This window comes from Solea senegalensis, linkage group LG19, assembly GCF_019176455.1.
Source record: "Solea senegalensis isolate Sse05_10M linkage group LG19, IFAPA_SoseM_1, whole genome shotgun sequence".
In the NCBI taxonomy this organism is placed as follows: domain Eukaryota; kingdom Metazoa; phylum Chordata; class Actinopteri; order Pleuronectiformes; family Soleidae; genus Solea; species Solea senegalensis.
The window spans coordinates 2311156-2333245 of NC_058038.1; the positions used below are offsets into that span (position 1 = coordinate 2311156).

A 22090-nucleotide genomic window follows, 5' to 3' on the forward strand; every position below is an offset into this window, starting at 1 on the left:
ACTGACTTGAGATAAACCACTTGAATCAGGAGCGGGATTTACAAATTCAACCACTCGTTCAGTTCAAGCCAAAGATTCATAGTCATATAGTTCCCCCCCTCCTCCCCTGATATTTTCACCACTTCAGTACGTGTTGGTTAATGAATGCATCACACGTTTCACAATTTCAAAATCAACCTGTTGTGTGCAGAGCAGCGTAAAACTAGTCATACCCAAGCTCTCATAATACGAATAATGGCCGTGCAGCAACCTATACGGACTTATAGCACCAACGTCTTCCTTAAAAAGGCTTTTTAGCAACATTTACAGCGTGTAAAGTAACGCTTGTCGCCGAGAGTTGTGCTCCTCGGAGACAGAGTTGATTTAATGGAGCCACTTAAGTCTGAAGATTGTGTTTATACGTCTCCTGAACTCCTCCAGCTGAGTGATCACACCATCTGCAGAGGCCTGCACGGCTCTGTGGAGCCTGAGCATAAAAAAAACTGGAGAGGCAGCTCTCTGCTGAAGAAGGATAATAAGCACAAATCCTCTCATCACAGCGCAACTTCTGTCTCTGTTGCCGGTATTTTGCGGTTAATAAAAACGCAACATCCTTGTTAGAGTCCACTACTTACTCCCCCCTGCACTCACAGCAGCGAGCAGCACTTTGCTATTTTAGGTCTTGTTATTAATAAGGGTCTTGGTTTTGCCTCTCCAGCCACAGACAGGTTGTCTTTACCATCTGGTTTGTGGACCTCAGCAGGATTAGCTGCTGCACCTTCCACTTCCACTCGGGGTGTAACAATTATTTGTTGTTGACAGGTAGCTCCAAGTATCGACTAACAGCCACATTTATTCAGCGGTTTCAAATCGAACCTTTTCATTTGTTGAGTTAAAACACAGCTACTCTCGCTTCTTCTTTTCTGCTGAAATGTCCATGATATTTGATAATTAGGTTCTTACACTAAAGTCGTTAAAGACCATTTGCCTCATAAATAAATGTTTAAACATTCAAGATGCTGCACTGTGTGCGCTCCGTGCTCTATGAAGTTTAGTCATAACAACAGCTGCACGTCCAGCACTACACACACGCGCACACACATTTATGCAGATTCTAATTATTCTTTCATCTAAAATAAAACGAGTTTTAAGTGGCAAATACTGTGTTTGTGAACAGAATGTTTCACTGCTGTGGATCAACTGGCAATTGTGTCTATGATTCAAAACAGTATTGATATATAGTTGTGGGTTTTTTTTGACACAATTTACAATTATGATGAACTGAACTAGTCTTGCCTGGGTAATAAATGCATGATATACTAATGTGTTGATATAGTGACAAAGCACGTTATCATAGATTTCTTTAACCCTTAGAACACAGAGCATTTCGGCTGCTTTTTTCAATGACTATGTTTAAATGTACATTATATACAGAGGCTGGCTATAAGAATGTGCAATATAGAGTGTTTTATATCCTTTTTTTCAGCACAACCTAGACAGAAAAAAATAATTTTCACCAACTATATAAAGACACCTGAGCAAAAAGTACTCAAAATGTTAAAAATCGGATTGAATTTGTGAAATTTGGAAATACGTCACAGTTCAAAGTTTATATATCGCTACTAAAAATGTGATGTAAAATGAATCCTAACTTTGACTCAACAACACATAAGAAGACGAAAAAAAACAAATTTTTTAAAGCCTGAATATGTGACCTATAAACACACACACCCAGGATGTCCATATAAGGAGTATTATTCCCATGGCAATTTACAGAGGGTGCACCTGCGTTAGCACTAAGGGTTAAAAAGCAGAGACGAGAGGAAGGCATGTACAAACACAAAGCTGTAACTAACTCTTCATAAAGGGCAACAGGTCACTGCACAGTGATTATTATTGTCTGTAAAGTGTTTCTGATGTTTGGGCCACGGTTTTCCCTCAGAGAGAGAGTTAGTTCCTGTGCCGTGAGCTGGTGAGGACGGCAGTGAAGCTCTAACAAGCCCCTGTCCGCTCTTCATCACTGTAGTGCCGGCGATGTGCCCATGAGTATTCATCAGGAAGGGCTAATGGGCCGCAGCAGTGCGAACGTCTGATTTACAGCCGCGTTTCCTGTCAGGCTTAATGATAGGCCAATGGGGTTGGTTATGGAGAAACAGGTGCCGCCGGGTGAATAGATGCAAAGCAATGCTGCTGAAAGCCGTGGGTGATTGCCATTTTGTCCCCTGCACAAAAGCTCATTTGCCATATTGTATTCGCACATACGTACGTAATTATTATAAAAGCTCAGTGTGTGCGTGCCTGTGCGTGTGTGTGTGTGTGTGTGTGTGTTGAATTGACATTTTCCCTCATTGTTTACAGCATTACCGTCACATTCACTGTACACAAGTCTTTGGCTTTGAGACTGTATAAACAACAGATGGGAGTTTAATTATAAAGAGTCTGAATGTGGCCAGGTTATTACAGCAGGTGGGTTAAGCATTGTCAAACCACTGTTACTATAATACAACAATCACTTTAGCAACTAAGGCCGTATGGCTCGATCGGTAGTTATTTACATTTTTCAAAAAAGCAATCGTACGCAATATTTTAAGGGCATTCACCATGCCACCTTTGGCATGAGCAAAGATCTGTTTTGATACCGAGCTAAATTAAAGGTCTTGTTGTAATGACATAAAAGAGTGTTGTTGTCTTTTAAACTCACTCCCGGTGAAGATGAAGAACTTCTCTTATCGAGCTCAAACATCAGTTTTCTTTATGTCCTCGTGACACAAAGATGAGTGTGTTATGTCAGTGGCTCTCACCCTTTATTGACCCAGCAACTTCAAAGCCTCCTCGCCGGCTTTTAGTCTTCACTTAGTGGTGTTAACCAGTGTTTCAGTTGATGGAAGTGAACTCCACTTAATGTATATTTTTCAAATAGGTAAGTCCCCAAAAGGACACTTCATTTCATGTGTCACAAATTTTATTTCTTATTGTGATTCTAACACCAGTTTAGGAACTAATTACTTATTATGGTGCTCTTTATAAGAGAAACTCTCGTCATATTACTGTAAGGTGACATTGATGATGAATAAATAAGTAATATAATACACATAAAATCAGTGTGGATGCATTTTACCTCACTGTCTTCTCCACAGAGCCGGCAGTCCGGAGGAATATGGGCAAATCGGAAAGTCAAATGGACATCATGGAGAAATCAGGTAAACCTGGGAAGCGTCGCTGGACTGTCGCAGAAATCAGTCTGTCCATTCTGCTGCTGTTGGTCAGCTGTGCCTTGGCTGGGCTGGTCGTCCTCTACACATCAGCTGTGAAAGGTAATCACAGAGATTACAGACGGCTGCAGTGATGAAGCATCTACTTATTCTGTAGTATTCTGTGTTTTGTGGTTGCAAAGCCTGTCATGACATATAGAAACTTTGCAAATTTGAAATCTGAATTGACGTCAACACTTCCCTGGTGTTTGGGAACCACTAGTAAAGTGTTAAATGAACTCAGAAATTGTACAATATTGAAAATGTACATTACGAGATTGTAAAATATTAAAATGGAGAGTTATTTTCAGACACTAACCAAGTAACTATTAACAGCAGCTGATTATACAAGGATTTTAACACCATCTACAGTTAAATGTCCAAGCGAAGTGTATAAAAAACACATGTTTCAGTGTTAAAGCAACATTAAAAGAGTGTATTTATTACCAATTCTAATTTGAACCAAATACAGTGAGTGTAGAGTGTATTTAAATACAATAGAACACTTAGTTCAAGTTAAAATAAATCCACAGTGTATTTGGTCTCAAATGAAATCAGTGTCAAATGAAAGGTTTTTTGTTGTTGTTGTTGTTTTACCAATTTCCAGCGCTAAATGTGTTATTCGCTCGATCTGATGTCTCATTCCTCCAACAACAGAGGAAGTTGGGATTGACCAACACTGCCCTACACTGTGTTTCTGTCAAGTTTTATGAGAAAAAGATCTGAAAAAAATGTAATTAAACAAACACAGCAACATCATAATGATTTTAAGATGATTCTTCATTTGACCCAGTGAAAAGAAAATTGGGTGAAAGCGCCCTTTAACTACGTAAGTGTTACTTTAACACACCGTGTATAAATCACCTTTCATGGAAAATGATCAAAGCAAGAGTTTTCAGGATGTTCATTTAGAAAATTGTGGGTTTTTTTAAAAAAATAATAATAAAAGGTGCAATTACAGTGTCATCATTGTTGAAATAATGTTTCTTCTGTCAAACCAGAGCAATCTAACAGGCCCAGCGTGTCAAAGAGCTCAACACGAGAAGGTGAGGATTCACTGAGGTGACAAGTTGGGTTGGCACGTGTCACATTCAAGCACCGCGACACCGTCCTAATATTCTGTAAATCCCTTTACTGCCTGATCAGCAGTGCCACACACACACACACACACACACACACACACACAAGTGGAAGGAAAGCGCTGACGCTGCATACAGTGCCAGACATTGAACATTACACACACACACACATACAGAGACCGTCCATTTAGGCAAATTAGAATCATCTCTGTACTTTTACACAGCGCTGCCCCTTTTCCTCAGTTGGGGTGTAATTTTCATAATCTCTCTCGTGTGTGTGTGTGTGTGTGTGTGTGTGTGTGTGTGTGTGTGTGTGTGTGTGTGGACACTGGTCTTTTTCCAGGCCAGCTGTTTCGCTCTGATCACAACAATGTGTGCACAACTGCGGACTGTGTTAGTGCAGGTGAGAGGAACTGTTTGGTTTTATTGCACTTATTTATTTATCTTTTGCTTCCCTGCCGTTTCGTCTTCTGTCATCCAATGCAAAAACTTTTCTTTTTTTTTTTAAATCTATCTTCACTGTCTCTCTTTCCTCACTCTCTCTCTCTCTGTCTTGTGCCTGTGACGCCTTCAAGCTGCTTGGCTCTTGCAGAATATGGATAAGTCTGTGAAGCCTTGTGATAATTTCTACCAGTACGCCTGCGGGGGATGGCTGGAGCGCCATGTCATCCCAGAGACCAGCTCCCATCACAGTGTCATTGACATTCTGAGGGACAAGCTGGAGATTGTCCTCAAAGGTCAGTTGTCAGTCATGGTCAAACAAGGCCACAGGGTCGTGGGTTTAGTCTTTAGTGGTCAGTGGGCGGCAGCGCTCAGTTGCTCTGCGCGGGTTTCATTCAGAGCAGACGTTCATTTTGTTGCTTTGATGTTGCAGGTGTTCTGGAGACGGAGAGCGAGCAGGACAGGGACGCTGTCAAAAAAGCCAAAGTCCTTTACAGCTCCTGCATGAATGAGAGTAAGGAGACGTTTAACCTTTAGAACACAGAGCATTCCGGCTGCATTTTTCCATTTCGTACAGTATATACAGAGGCTATAAGAATGTGCACTATAGAGTGTCTGCAATCCGATTGAATTTGTGAAATCTTGAAATCTTGAAATACGTCACAGTTCAAAGTTCACTTGGCTCTTTTTTACGAACAAAAACAAAAGAAAAACCCGTCTATTATGTGACTTCTGCACAATTATTGCTACTTTATATCACTTCTAAAAATGTGATACAACATGAATCATAACTTTGACTCAACAACACATAAGAAAATGGAGCCTGAATATGCAACCTATAAACACACCCCAAGGATGTCCATATAAGGAGTTGTGTATTATTCCCACTGCACTTGCAGGGTATATCTAAACATTTTGGATCTGTTGCTCTTTCCTCTGCAACAATTCCTGCAGGATTCACTTTTTAAGACATTTCATATATTACACACAAAAAAAAAAAAAGAAGACATGGATTGAAGGTGCACACTTGCCTTGCAGCAACAAGGTTACCGGTTTGCATCCCAGTCTGGGCCTCTCTGTGTGGAGTTTGCATGTTCTCTCTCCCCGGCTTTCTCCAGATTTCCTCCCACAGACCAAAAACATTGCAGCGGCTAACTGATTTATTTAAATTAGGTATTATATGTTTCAAATTATAGAGACATTGTTTAATTAACTGATTCATAACATTGGATGATCAACAAGAGAGAAATATTGATGTAAAAAAATGTAATTCAAATATTTGTACTCCTATTTATTTATTTAATTATAAGGAAACTAAATAAAAAAAAAAATCAACTTTTGAAACCTTTAAATTTTTATTGTACATGGTAAAAATGTAACTTTTATAAGTAAATAAAAATGCAATGAAATACATGCAAGTTCATGTCCTAATAAAGGAAACTGATGAAATGCATCAAATATTTGTCTTAATATAGTTTCAAATGTTACGGACGCAGACGCTACAGACGCTGAGGAATAGTGCTGAGTGCACATGGTTCAATGATTAGAATTTTTCACCCAACAAGTGTCAGTTAACACATGATAAGTTCACCTTTTGCTATAAACAGAGAAAACAAAGAAAAAGTGTATATTCCTTTCTTGCGCTCAGACACTTTTTGTGCAATTTTAAGTTCATTGCTGTGGCAAGAGTGTTATTTTTAATATATATATATATATACATATATTTATATATATATATATATATATATATATATATATATATATATATATATTACATATATACATATATACATACATATGTATATATATATATATATATATATATATATATATATATATATATATATATATATATATGTGTGTATGTTTGTGATGTGCTATTTCACCTGCAGGCCTGATAGAGCAGCGTGACTCCCAGCCCCTCCTCAGGCTCATTGAGAGTATTGGAGACTGGCCAGTGGCGTCTGATGACTGGAACACCACCACAGGTAGAAAACACCTTCATCATATTCTGTGTAGTTTGTACAAACAAATGCAAATGTGCACCTGCAACACACAAACAAGCACAGTCACAAATGCACGAGTTCAGTAAAGCTATATTTGGACGGTGAAATGCTGAATATAAGATTTGTCGTTGGGTTCAAGGAGGCGCCTCTTCAGCTGAGTAGACAGGTGTGTGTGGAGTGTGATGAGTGGGTGAGGAAGCGGCTTCTCAGTCACGGCTGTGAACGATGCTGTAAATAGTCTACGCCGGCTCCTGACACTGAGCTTGAATTAAATAGTGGATGGTGACTGTGATGGTGACACATGTGTCTTCACAGAAACAGTGAAGTGAAGTGTGGCTTCCTGTTTGCAGGGGAAACGTGGAGCCTCGAGGACACACTGGCCACGCTTACTGCTCGCTACCACAAGAAGGTTCTGCTGGACATGAATGTGTGGACAGATGACCAGGACTCTCGGCGTCACATCATTTGTGTAAGGTTATTGTTAATCACAGCACAAACGATATCAACTGTTATCTATTAGCTGGAATTACTCTGTCTCTTTGGTTCTGAGCTCATTAGATTGTGTTGAATATTAGAAATAGTTACATAGCTGGGTAACTATAGTTTATAGCAACAGTCACCCAAACAGGAGGAAAATGATCTTTTTTCAGCTGTGGATTAAACCTTCAAACGCAGAGCATTTCCGCTCCTTTTTTCCATTACTATGTTTAAACTATAAGAATGTGCAATATAGAGTGTCTTATTTCACCGTCTATATAAACACACCTGTGCAAAAAGTACTCAAAATGTTTAAAATCGGATTGAATTTGTGAAATTTGGAAATAAGTCACAGTTCAAAGTTCACTTTTTATGAAAAAAACTAAAGAAAAACAGTCTAATTTTGTGACTTCTGCACAATTATTGTTTACTTTATATCACTACTACAAATGCGACATAAAACGAAAGTCGCTTCACTTGGAACCTGCCTGAGCGTTTTCCTCGCTAGAAAAGCCCTGCTGACACCTCACATCATTTCCCTAACCTTTCATTTTGTAGTCAGGTGATTTTTCTTTTTATTCCCTCCATGTCTAACCCGTGAGAGTGGAGGAAGAGCGGCATCTATTAATGAACAAATTATAATTGTCATTAGGCTGACTGTGCAGGGAGACGGGCTTTTCTGAAATAGAGGAATATCCGACTTAATTAATGGCGACATCAATCATGGTTTGGTCTGACTGGCTAAGAGGCGCTCCATCAAGACATGAGAGAGGGAGGGAGGCAGAGTGATGACAGAGAACTCCAAGAGTACGGGGAGTAAAGAGAGAGATATTAATAGATCTCACTAAGTATGTTCCTTTATTCTTACTTCATGTGGTCACGTGCATCTCCATTACGGAGACCGCAAGTGTGCTGTCAGGGCTCATATTGTACTGTGTATATGGATATGTGCTGAAATATTCCTCACAAAACTAATGGGATTTCGCCCATCAACATTAATCGTGTGCTCAGGAAAAAACTAATGGGATTTCGCCCATCAACATTAATCGTGTGCTCAGGAAATTCTACAGCCTTAGCTCTGGAACTCTGTACGCTGGGAAAATAAAACAGCCGCTCAAACTTAGTTTGGTTAACGCGCTCATTTAAACTACAGTGCCAGCATCATTTTATTTATTCCAGTTACTTTTCATGTTAAAAATGTTCTTATTCGTCTGCGATTCACCCCAAATGATAGGAGACGTGGTGAAGGCATGAATAATTGTTTCTTCTGTATAAACATGATTTTTATTTGGCCATGATTCCCAGCTCACAATGTCCACGACCTTTTGATCTGCGTGTGGGTCAAAGAGAACACAAAGATGCCTGAGGACCAAATTAAATAATGTCAGTTTTGTTCACAACCAGCGTTTGATGTCATCTAAGCAGAGATTTTGTTCTTGAGATATAAGCGGGTGTCGTCAGCATATCTAATGAGAGCTCAAATGGACCTGGAATAAACCCTTGAGGTATGCCACAGCTAACGAGTGATTACCAATTATGTACTGTGACGGATCTGGAACATTTCATTATTAAATAAATATGTATACATATATATATGCATACATATATATATATATATATATATATATATGTACATGTACAACTAGAACAATCTCGATCTCTGTGACCTGCAGTGCAAAGACAGTCACGTTCATATGTTTAAAATCAAGCTAACCTATCAAACCTAATGGAAACAGAGTTCTTGGCCTTTTCTGTGAGTTGTTCCCATTTCGTTGCATTAAACAATTATCTATTCATTTTAAGATCAAAGGACGAGACTATCACGTGGACTGAACGACGGACAAATAAGAATGCTGATGAGCATACGTACTGATGAGCATACGTAGGATTTCCTCTTTAATGTGATGATGAAAATAAAGCTTTGTGATCGTTTCAGGAAATGTGAGCGGTCAAGGAAAAGCCTTTCAACCAAACAGATCCAGTGTTCTGGCAGGAGAGAGACACTGAGACACAGAGACAGACAAGTTTATGGAGAGGAGAAAATTGAATTACTTAGAGACATTTACACACACATGCACACACACACACACACATGGACATAGCAGATGCCAGTTGTAGCTCCCATCCTGCAGGCAGTGATGAAATGCTGTGTGTGTGTGTGTGTGTTCATTTGTCTCCCTCAAGCTAGCAAGCAAGCCATCCAAAACACAACCTGCTGTTTGGACAATACACCCTGATGGCAGGCCGTAAAACAATGTGTGTGTGTGTGTGTGCGTGTGTGTGTGTGTTATGCTTTGATCTTTCTATCTTAGTATGCTGTTTATTCAAAGTAGTTTAGAATTGTCGCATTTAAGTGAAACAAAAGTCGCTAAAGGCTAGTGGTCAAAAATAAACAACAGTAGTAATAATAGTAGTACTGCCAGGGTTATTTATTCATCAATCACACCTGGCATTCAAATGATGTTTTTGTGATCAGACTGACATTGGATATCTTTGGGAGGTGGTCTCCAAAGCGTCTCTGCTCCTCCCATAACAACTACATGAGCGGAAATACGTAAGTGACTCCGAGTACAGCTAACGAGAATGTAACATGGCAGTGACCTCTGACCCGCCTCACAAAACCATCAACAAATCAGCCCAGCTCAAACTGAGTAAACAAAGAAAACTGATTTTTGTTTGGCTTTTTCACCCAAAATGATGCAAGTTGAAGTTTCTTGAAATCCCAGTATTGTGGGTCTTAAAACCATCAATGTGAAATCTCAGTGAATGGAGATATCACATCCACTGCTTTTGTTTTTTTTGTTTTTTCGGCCAATCAGCTGCTCCTCACAGAGGAAACACATGGCTACTTAATATACAGCTGCTGCTCCTCACTGTTACTGTGTGTGTGTGTTTTCACTGTTTTTGAAGATGGACAAAGGAACACACACACAGAAGAAGAACTAAATCGTGGCTGTTACAGCGCAAATCTTTGCCTGTGCTTCTGAACGAAGGCAGAGGCTTGTTAAGCATTGAAGCTAACGCGTTAGCATGGAAGCTAGCACACTTTCTCCAGAGTTTACACGCAAACGGGTGATTATTTAGCCCCGAACGAGAGTGACAGGACTTGAGAATAACTGGACACCTGGAGGTGAACAGAAACAGTAGTTCTGAGATGACGACATGATGCCAGCGATGAAAAAGAAAAGAAGAAGAACGCACCCCGAACCTTCGTTCTTCTTATGGGGTGAGTTTTCTTTAACGTTGTTAATCTATGTTACATTAGTGTTCATTCAAAGTCACATACAGGGATTAAAAATGTTATTTTAATAATAATCCACTGTGCATTTCAGAACAGTATGCGGCTACATATTAGCTTTAGCTTTAGCTCAGTATTGTTTTAAAATGCACATGTTATGCACATGGAAATTTGTGTTTGATCAGGTGATCGTATTATTAGATGTAACTTGAGCATCTGCTATTAATATGAATAACAAACCAGGGCCGTGCTAAGCTTTTGGGGGCCCTTAGCATAATTGGTCAGAGGTCCACACCAACACAGAGCCACTTAAATAGTTTATTTTATTTGATATTAGAAAGGTGTATCTATCTTTAATGCTGACCTCTGATATCTTTGAAACAGACAAATGGAACGATTAATAAATGCATGGCCAGGATAGAAAATTTAAAAATTAAATATTACAACTAAAAGTAGCCTCCTGACTAAAATGGACTATGCAGCGATGAAACTCTATTTACTGCAACTGCACTGCAAACTGTTATTTCAACAAGAAAAGACAACAGATGATGGTGTAAGGACAAGAAATGATAACAAAATAAGCCACACCCCCCCTTCCTATTTTCGTTTTTTCATATTTTCACATTTCATTTCAAATGTTAAGAGGTTTTTATGTCCAGTTTTTTATGTATTGTATTTGTATTGTTCTGTGTAGCAGTGTAGCTCCCAAAATAGTATCTGTGCTCCAGCTTCACATACAAATAGGTGTGTGTGTCGGATATGGAACAACGCTCGGCAGCTCGTGTCGCATGCACACACGCCACCAGTCGTCTATCAGTCAGCCAGAGACAGTCAGAGACAGCCAGTCAGAGTCAGTCAGAGACAGCCAGAGTCAGTCAGAGACAGCCAGAGACAGTCAGAGACAGTCAGAGTCAGTCAGAGACAGTCAGAGACAGTCAGAGACAGTCAGAGACAGTCAGAGTCAGTCAGAGACAGCCAGAGACAGCGGAGACGGAAAGAAGCACAGGATGGCAGAGAGAAAGAGGAGCATCGTCTGGACACATTTCACAGCAGTAAGCTCTAATGAAGCTACCTGTGATTTGTGCTCAAAGTGTCTCAGGTATTGTGGTAATAGCACAACTCTCACAAAACACCTAAAGGTGAACCATACCAAAGAGCACGACGACTTGCAGCGGAGGAGATTAGAGGAGAGGGAGAGAGGGGGAGAGGGGGAGTGCAGGGAAAAGCCTCACGCCTGCGGCCCGAGTGAAGCAGACCTCTGTCTTGGAAGCTCTACAGAGAGTCAGGCAATATTCAGGTATAGTGAAAATACATCACAGTGCCACCATCACAGGCATATAGACGTAGATAAGATACATTTACATAAAATACCAGAATGTTTTTGTAGATTTTGCATTAAAACATGTTTTATTTTATTTTATTTTATTTCTCTTTTTTTTAGATATTTTTTTATAAATGTGATTTGCACATATTTTCAGTTGACTTGTTGATTTGCACAGATTGTCTTTAATTGCTCTGATTAAAGAGAAAACAAATTCTGATATTTGGCAGCTTGTTTAATTCTTATACAGAGGTATCAAATACATTATTTTTAATATACACAAGTAGGACATCTAAAAGTATCGGTATCGGTAACAAATACTCTGAATATTCCTCACCAGTGCTCATATCTAGTAGTTGACATATTCTCAGAAATGATGGGCTATGATATCAGAGATCAGATGCACGTGATGCAAAACTTTGATGCAAGAAGTCAAATCAGTGGCAGACTCGGCTAGGTTCACACAGGCTAACATTTCCTGACTCTGCTGCCCTTCAGTAACCCCGGCGTCTCCTCGCCTCCATCCCTCTGCTCCCTCTGGATATCTCTGACTCTCACAAATAATAAATTGCATGTTTGTTTTTTTCTCTGCTGGTAATTCTGTCACTGTTATCTCTCCACTCCATCCACCACTTACTGGTGCCTCAGCTCCCTCTTCCTTGTTTTTCTGTCTTCCATCTCAGTTTCACCCTCCTCCTCCATCATTCATCTCTCTTTTAGTTCAAAGTTATGCACAAGTCTCTTTTCCGCTTGAGTCTGTGTCTTTATTTACTTCCACTCTCCTCTCAGTATTCCTTTTCTTGCAGGTTTTAGCTCATTCCTCAGTTTCCCCTTTTCGTCTTCATCCTCGTTCTTCTCATTCTTTTCCCGTCAGTGTTCATGTCAGCTCAAAGACGGCTGGCAATGCTCAGCAGATAGCATCTCCATTGTTGCCCCAAACACTCCGACCCCTTCACCCTGTCCTCTTTTATTTGTCCCTCTAATGGTGTTTTTTGTGTTTTCTTTGGGTGATGTTCTGTCTTCTGTACCTCCTTCCTGTCTCACTTCCACACCTTGACGCTATAAAACTGTCACGATGCTCATAAGGTGGCAGCCCGGCCTTCTCTGATCTCCTTTACCCTCTTGAAAACACATGCTCAGATGGATGGTGGAGAAATGTTCGACCAGGTGGCGTCCAGTAAAAGGCCTCTCAGAAAAGTTTGTCTGTGAATGAAAATGTTTGTGTCCTGTGTGACAGTGGTGTGTGTGGAGTCAACTACAAAGACCAAAGACAGTTTTCAGATCCTTAGCATCACATTGCAGATCCCAGTAGAGGAGAAACCCCTGATGATCTACTCTTTAACATGGACACATTATAAGATTTGAATATTTGGCTGTAGAATTTTACTAAAACGTTCACAATGCACCACCTCAAGATGCCGCTCTGACATGACGCAATGAGAAGGAAGGTGCATTGACAAAAAAAACATGAAGACTGGCATCATTGGTAATTATTTTGTAGTCGGAACTCAAAATTCCCGAGGTCCCTGAACCTGGATTTCCAACTCGGAACCTCGGAGCAACCTCAGCGACCCTGACATGGGTTTCCAAGATGGCTGTAACCATACAAAGACTACTTGTGTTTTATCAGCAGTTTAGGAGGTTTAAGAATGGATCTATGCCCCTGACACAACCACATCATGTGGGTTGAAACACTGCTACCAAACAAGGTTCCAGACCAGATCGATGGTCATGATATCAGCTCAGAATCAACCCATCAAACTGTGTGTATTTCCCTGAACTCTGGAGATGAATGCTGTGTATTTAAGACGTCTAGACGCTCACTTCTGCAGACCATGAGATACAGTCATGGAAATGTGTGGACTCTTCTCTCTGTTAGGATACATGGAAGTATGTAAGAAACACATGTATCTCTTATCATATGAGCCTTAAGTCTTTTTAACACATGTTCACTTGAGCGTTTATCTTGAACTTGCTGGAAACGGGCTCTCCCTCAAATCTGTGCTTGTTGTAGGAGATAGACTCTTCCCACTGAAGATATGTTGGGCAAGAACAGACATTAAAGGTGTGAATTGGGAATGAAAGAAGCACATTTTCCCTATTATAAATCACTGTACCATCAACATGATTCAGAAGCTGTTATTTAAAGGTTCAACAGTCTGACCATGTTGTTGTCTGTCTCTTTTCTTTCTTCATATCTTCATGTCATCTGCTCACTCACACACACACACACACACACACACACACTTCCCACAATAGAGGCCATTTGTCTGTTAACAAAGTGTTAAAACCACAAACTGAACCACACACTTCACCCTCTGCAGGTGTTGATCCTGATGCATGTATCACACACACACACACACACACACAGAAGACATGAATGTAAACACACACAAATACACCGTGATGAGGGAAATATGGCTGACATGTGATTTATAGACAGAGCTAATATTTGTCTAGTTTCCTGCTTCTTTTCTCCGCTCCACTCAGGCTCATCAGCTCCTTCTTTTTCCATTCTATTTTCTGTCTTCTCCTCCCCGTCGCTCCCTCTATCTTCAGTCATTTGTCACACAGCGACATAGAATCACTTTACTCTGACCCTTGGTGGAATGCCACCACAACATTTAGAGCTGCATTGAATTATTTATTTGTTTGCCTTCTCGGAGGCAGTAGGACAACATGTCAGTACAACAGTCATCTCTAAAATCAGTGTATGGAGGAAATCTCATTGTCCCAACTTATGTGTTGGAGCCACTTTGGCACAATTTGGCTTATGTGTTTGTTCATGTAATACCTGGAAGCCACAGTAGGTGGCGCACGGTACTGTGAGGTGCAGAAAATGACTAAATAGAATAGCAGGTAATTGCTAGGCAGGTGTGCTGCTTACGGGGCAAGCACACAGTTTTTGACCGGCGTTGGCGTCGTTGTTGCCATTTTTGGAATCGCAAACATGTGAGCCATTTGTTTGGCATTTGCAGTTAAGTTGCAGAGTTCATGTTAGTGTCTGCACAGTTTGGGTGGAGGTCACTTATTTGTTGTGCAGTGAATAAATGTGTACCAGTATAGCAGCCCCTCAGTGGCTTAGGTTTGTTTCGTTGTTTTTTATTTTGTTAAAAAAATAGTCACTATATTATGTGTGACACTCTTGTATGATGAAGTAGGCATCAATTCATGAAAATAACAGTTCACATATGGAGATAAAAGGTTTCTGCCCAACAGCAATCTCCAATACTTGACCTAAATACATTTGTTAAAAGACTATACTTCTTCTTCTTTTAACTAAAACTGACTAAAACTAGACTGAAACCTTTTTGAGTTTTAGTCGACTAAAACTATCACATATTGAAATGACTAAAATCTGACTAAAAATAATAAGCATATTAGTCCAAAAGACTAAATCTAAAATGGCTGCCAAAAACAACACTGCCTCCCATTTACCCTGGCTCTAGGGAACGGCACTAGGAGTATACTGAATGTGTACCCTTCATGTGTACCCTTCATGTGTACCCTTCATGGCTGGGGTCAATTTATATGGAGAGCGATGGAGATTGGCCCAGCCCTTGACCTGTCAAGATATGAACTGGCAATGGCAAGTTCCATTTCCACAAGGCCATGGGCAACCCCCGGATGATATTATCGCAATAATGGGAAAAATCTTCAAACTTTTAAAAATGGTTTTCTTAGACTGACTTATGTACTAATAAAACAATACCACTGCAAACCAGTTGCAATATAACTGAAAACACCAAACATTACAGAAGCAAATTCTACAGATCAAAAATCCCATTTGTACTGTACAGTAATTTGATGTTTCTTGCCCTGCCACTGTATACACACAAATGCTCCCTCAGTCAGAAGATGAAGGACACAGCATAACAATGTTACATTGTTTATTTTCATGAAGACCAAACAGAGGCAGAATAACAATAACAACAACAACAACAACAACAAAGATAAGTTAACTGTGAATTACAAGGCCTGGTCTATTAAACAATCGTTTGCTGTTGGCTGTGGTTGAATTTTTTTCAATCACAGCCATATGAATTCACTTTGTCTCAATAAGCCTCATCAAATGAAAAGACTGGGAGAGGTGTCAAATAAAAGAAGGTCCAACAGATGTGAACGGTTCCTTGTGGGCTGTGGCCAAGGAGGAGTTTTAAGTAAACTGCAGTCGGCTCCACTCTGCTCTGAGACAGCAGGACGTGTAACAGCTGTTAGCTGTGAGCAGACTTAGATTAACTTCAATCCCTGGTGTCCAAAAAGCTGATAACATTCTCAACACACAGGATCACAGTGTATCATCGTGATAAGAGCCAAAGTCAGTACGACCTAAGCAAACACGTGCCGTGTGAAGTATTTGACAGTGACATTAGCGGGTTAACATTCCCTGGAGGTTTGTGAATTGAGTTGAATGGTTGTCATGGAGATTATTGCAGAAATTGGAGGTGAAGGACCGACGTACAGATGTGATGATAGTGGTTAGCACCCTTGCCTTTGTAGCAAGAAGACCCGTGTTCGCAACACTGGCCGAAACAAGGGCCTTCCTGCATGGAGTTTGCGTGTTCTCCACGTGTGTGCGTGGGTTTCCTCCGGGTTCTCCATTTCCCACAGTCCATAAACACACATCTGGGGATTAGGCAAACGGGACACTCTAAATTGACCATTGGTGTCAGTGTGAGAGTGGATGGTTGAGAGTGGTGTTTCCACTAGCATAGTACCTGGTAGGTGAAACCACTAGCATAGTACCTGGTACCAGGTACTATGCTAGTGGAAACACCACTTATTTTAGTACCTGCTCTGGCGAGGTTCCAAGTGAGCCCAACAGTTACCAGGGAAATGTCTGGTGTATTTAGCGACAGCATTGCTGATCGTGAGTGTTAATTTCCCCAAGGGAACCTCCCAAAGGGATCAATAAAGTCGTCTGTCTGTCTGTCTGAGTGGCATCACAAAACCTGCCAAGTGTCAGTCGTAGGGGGACGGGACCTTGTTACCAGGATGTAAACAGTGTCCGCCATCTTTGCTAACAGTTACGCTAACAGGACCAACTGTCACTGGTGAGCACGTATCAACTCAGGAAACTGAGGCTGGGAAACCCAATCTTTCAAAAATACTCCCTCTATTCTAGTAATACAAAGCTAAATGCAAGACGATGAAGTATTCCTTTAACTGATTCTAGTAATTTGATTCAGTTACACTGAAAACAACTCTTTACAAGTCACTAGTCACTTGTGTGTGTGTCACCGCAGTTTCACGCAGCCGTGCAGTGATGACTCCGCCCACGTTGTGTAGGTACTTGTTTGTAGTGGAGATGCGACCTGAACCAGGCCGTGTCGTGCCGAGGCGAGGCGAGCCGGGACCATAGTGGAAGAGGACCGTATGTGTCCCTGTGATGGACTGGCGATCTGTCCAGGGTTTACTCCGCCTTTCTCTTGTGTCAGCTGGGATTGGATAAAGTAGTAAAAGAGGAGTGGGTGAGTGAGTGATTTGTTAAATGTGAAGTGTCATCATGCATCATAACCAAAGCAAAAGGTTGCAGCAGGGATACGAGAGCCTGGCTGTCATTTCAGAGCCACAGACAGGTAGACTACTCAAAGAAAGCAAACAAAGTAGACCAGAATATCAGCTCACAGGTTACAATTCATATTGTGATTTATTGTGACATCACGTTGCCATATTTAAAAAGTGTGTCCCCATATAGAAAGTTTGAGAAACACTGGTTTAGAGGATTTTCTAAGAACCTCACATGTGCAGAGGTTGTGTCGGTTTCATGAACCTTCTGTGATCACTGCATCAATTAGTCAAAGGTCAGGTTTCTGTGGTCTGTTGCCATTTTTCTAAATTTTCCATTTGTAAGTTCTTTAAGGCAAACTTACCAGATGTTGTAAAACTTAACTAAGTCATAAAACACACACATTTTAATCTAAAGCAATATTTCTAGTTCGCTGAGACCTTGTGGACCAGAAGATGCCAGGTTCATTTTTCAGGCAGGAAACAGAAAATACACTCGTCCTCCCTAAAAACCACGTACATACATCATTTACATTGTAAACAATATGTTTGGGGAGAAACATAATGCTACAGGATGATGTTTTTTTATCATCATTTGGAAACGTTCACAGAGAACAGTCATCAGTGGCAACTAAAGCATGATTAAAGACGTAAGGATGCCTTTTCATGGGGCATTTGTTTAATTCAAGCGTACACTCAAGGGTTTCTTTCTTACTCTCCTTCTGTAGCCATGTTTTCTCCGTCTTAATTTCACCGGCGTTTCTCCAGCTCTCCCCCTCCTCTGTCTCTTTCTGTCTCACACTCTCTCTCCAGGGTTTGTTAGTTAATGAGGTTTAAACGTGGATTCTCATCAGTGCTTCCAGCTTGGATTCAGTGAGACCTGGTTTACTGTGTGTGTGTGTGTGTGTGTTGAATGCGCTCATACTGTACATATGACTGTGTGGTTACAGTCTAAACAGACTTGTATGTACAGCATCACCAAATGTGCTCATGCCTCTAAAGTTAAACATAATATTTCATAATAAAATTCAAAAACTAATAATAATAATAATAATTTGCCTTGATCTAAATCACTGCACCCAGTTGGCAGTATGATTCATTACTATTCTTCTACGTGTTTTCATCTTTGTAATTAAATTTCTATCTCGTTTCCCATTGGGTAGTCGTGATAATTATGATTTTGTGAGTTTGTTACTGCGTGAGATATTTATACAAAGTCGGTGTGTTACATACATGTCAGTATTCTCAGTGTGCGTGTGCTTGTTTCCCGACAGTCACCTGTCTCATTCTGCTTTGATGGCAGTTGGCATCTGTCATGTTGCATTACTGCCTCCTTCTTTGCTTTATTTAACCTCTTCTTCTCCTTCCAATGATCAACAAGTATCTCATGGCACTCATGTTTTCATCACCCTATGTTCTAATATGTGTGTGGTTTAAATGTTCTGTAAATGCAACCACAGATTAAACAATGAATAATTTATTTCAATAATAGCCATTTCAGGCCATATAATCACATGTGGGACAACAGCTAATGTACATCCAGTGTGTGTCATCCTCCTTGACCCTTTTCACCAACTATAGTGTGCGTTACAAAGTCACATTATGAGAACGTAAATTAGCACATTTTAAGGTGAAGACATGTTTTAAGGTTAGGTTGAGGTTAGGATTAGGTTAATAATTAAGGTTAAGGTTCAATTAAGTCTCCAGGAAATTCATTTAAGTCGATGAAATGTCCTCTGAAGTCATGCAAACCAGTCTGTGTGTGTGTGTGTGTGTGTGTGCGTGCACTCCATCATGAATTAGCACCGCAATCCCTGAGCAACACGGTGACTGAGAATGTTTGTCCAGAATGTAATCAGTATGTATACACACATTCATGTGTGTGTGTATGTGTGTGTGTGTGTAAATGTTTACCAAAGAAACACTACAGTGAGTGCCGCTGCCCTGAGGTACACCATCACAGCTTATATATTAACACACCAGGGATATGCTGAGTGTGTGTGTGTGTGTGTGTGTGGTCCTTTGCTCTACCGACTCTTGAACTAATGTGTTTCACAATCTCCTTCCTCCTTCCCTGTAGCACTGCTAATGACTAACCCAGGGCTAATGTGCGCGCACGCACACACACACACACACACACAGAGTTTATAGTTGCAGAACAAAGCAGGGTGACAGCAGGTGGTTATGAACAATACAATATTGAGTACAACCTGTGTCATATTTAATGATTCAAAACTGCCGTCAACATTAATCGTATGGTCTTTCTATTGAAGTGTAGTTTATTTTGTCATTAAAACTAATACAACCCATGCACACACACACACACACACACACACACACACACTATAGGAAGGTCTTGAGGGGTATAGGCGAAGTAACAGCAAGCAAACAAGCAAAAGCAGATGTTTGTGCTCTAATACTAAGTTTATTTCAAATGAAAGACAAACATTTTGGAACAACTTAAATAATTAGGCAACTTAAGAAGGGGAAGATTTGTCCTTAAGCTGCAGTGTGTAACTTTTGGTTATACAGATGATATAACATGTTTATGTTACATCCTTCATGTGAAAACGGGCTCTGTCAGGCAATACTATCAGACCTGTTGGAGGGTGTGTGTGTGTGTGTGTGTGTGAGAACAGCATTAGCATTGGGGTGTTCGTTCTTTACACTCCAGAAGTCACTTCTGAAATTCAAATGGATGCTTCTTTGTGTTTTCAGTTCTACTTCAACCTTCAAATATCAGCTGAAAGAGTCATGAAGCGCGACGTCCAGCGCAGGAATCAAACCCACGGATTCATCGGCAAAATTTAGCAAAGGCATTTCTAAAACCTCTCAACGTTTAACAGAGTTGAGAGTCAGGTGTGTTTAGTGACAGAACTGAGCTGAATCACAACCTGTTCACTTGTATTTCAGTTCAGTGACTGTGTCAGACGGAGTCTGCAGGAAGTCCAAATATTTTTGATTCACTGATTTGAATGATTCAGTTACACTGATAACAGCTGCTTTACAAGTCACTAGTCTGTGTGTTTGTGTCGAGTAGTGCTAGAACTGTAGAATGGAAAAGCGCCTGAACACAACTTAAAAAGCCAGAAGATGCTTCCATATCCATATGTTTAGCATAATAAAAAAGGTGCACACATATGGAGGCGGAGTCTGGAACTACATTTAAACAGGTTTTTCCAGTTAAAGCTAATGTGACTATGATGATGAGGCTGGTGAGTATTTAAACAGAAACCTGATGCTGCTGGAGTCAAATATAACGGCTGCAATTCCTACCATCAAATTGTCTCACAGAGGTTATAAATACGTTTTCATCACTTGAAGCTCTAAACAGAACTAGACCTCGGTATGAAAGAAAAACAAAACTAAAAAGGAAAATGATGTCGTCCAAGTTTTTATACGTGCTTTGAAAACAGCCAGTCTAAACTATGTCCACGTTGTTTATTTTAACTGGCGCTGCATGAGGCAACAGTGCTGCCCGTTCAGAGAAGCAAAACTCAATACATGCATTGTTTGCTCTGAACAGGGACAGCAGAGAAAACGTGTTCTAGTGCAGTGGTCCCAAACCCCCGGGCCGTGGACCGGTACCGGGCCGCACAGAAAGAATACATAACTTACATTATTTCCGTTTTATTTATTATCAGATTCTGAAGGATGTTTTATTTTGGAAAATTACCGGAGTCACATGTCACGGTCGCAACAAGAAGATCAACTGCTGGAGATCGCAAATGACGGCTGATCGGAAGCGCGGTGTGTTTTTTGCTGCTGCTGTAGACGCAGCACCCGTGTCCTGGCTCGCGTCATCTGGGTCCTCCGTTACCGGCTGCTGTGCAGTTAACAGGCGGGACTTCACATTTGCCCTTTGGTCAGTGGCAGTGATGGACTTTTTCCCCCAGCCGGTGCACACGGCTGCGCTCTGTGCAGTATCGTTGGGGCGATGTTGCATATCGTTAGAGTCATTTTATTTTGTTTTTGTTTGTATTTATCCGCCACACCTTGAAACTATTTTCTGACATTAAACCGGTCTGTGGTGCAAAAAAGGTTGGGGACAGCTGTTCTAGCGCATACCAATCAAAGTGAACGCTATTTCTTTTGAGCGAGTTTAATAAACCCTTTCTTTTAGCACTGTATTTATGTGAGTGAGCACAACAATGCTGACACTGCGTTACGTCATGGCAGATAAGTTGCCCGGGTCAAAAAGTATGAGGGAGAGAAAGTAACGAGTGTCATTTATAATAAATATTAAATCATTTGCTAATTAGGAAATGTGAGGAAGTGCTACTACTATTGTTATTGATGTGAACTTTCAACTGTGCTAATTAAATACTGTGTTTGGTGGTCTGTCCTTGCCGGAGCACGACCAGATTCTTCTTCCTGTTGTTCGGCGTCTGCTTTATTTGTTACCGGGCAGACTGATGGCCGTATTAATTCATGGTGACGCTCAATTGGCCGAAGTAATGTTGCATAGACTGCGACACTTCCAGTGATTGGACGATCAGTCATCGTCTTCCAGCCCCAAGGGTGACAGTCTGTCTCCACTCTAACCCCATCTGAAACTGGATTACATCACTTCCTGTCTGTCCGTCTGTCTCTCAGTGTGTCCGTACACACACACACACACACGCTCTGCTGACCTGCCCATGCCTAATTGCAAACACAGAAGTGAAATGAGGTCCCAGTGGTTTAAATATTACTCTGACCACAGTTGGATAATCAGATCTTGTGTTTCATCCATCAAACCACACACACACACACACACACACACACACACACACACAGACACACACACG

The 22090-nt window shown here is 40.7% G+C and overlaps 1 protein-coding gene across 1 annotated transcript; it reads left to right on the forward strand.

Moving 5' to 3' along the window:
* Positions 1-2111: 2111 nt before the first annotated feature.
* LOC122785240 (membrane metallo-endopeptidase-like 1) lies at positions 2112-20111 on the forward strand. Its single transcript, XM_044050963.1, has 9 exons — positions 2112-2145; positions 3117-3293; positions 4232-4276; positions 4653-4712; positions 4885-5046; positions 5184-5264; positions 6643-6738; positions 7107-7225; positions 20019-20111. The coding sequence occupies exons 1-9, from the start codon at positions 2112-2114 to the stop codon at positions 20109-20111; spliced, it is 867 nt and encodes a 288-aa protein (XP_043906898.1).
* Positions 20112-22090: the final 1979 nt, after the last annotated feature.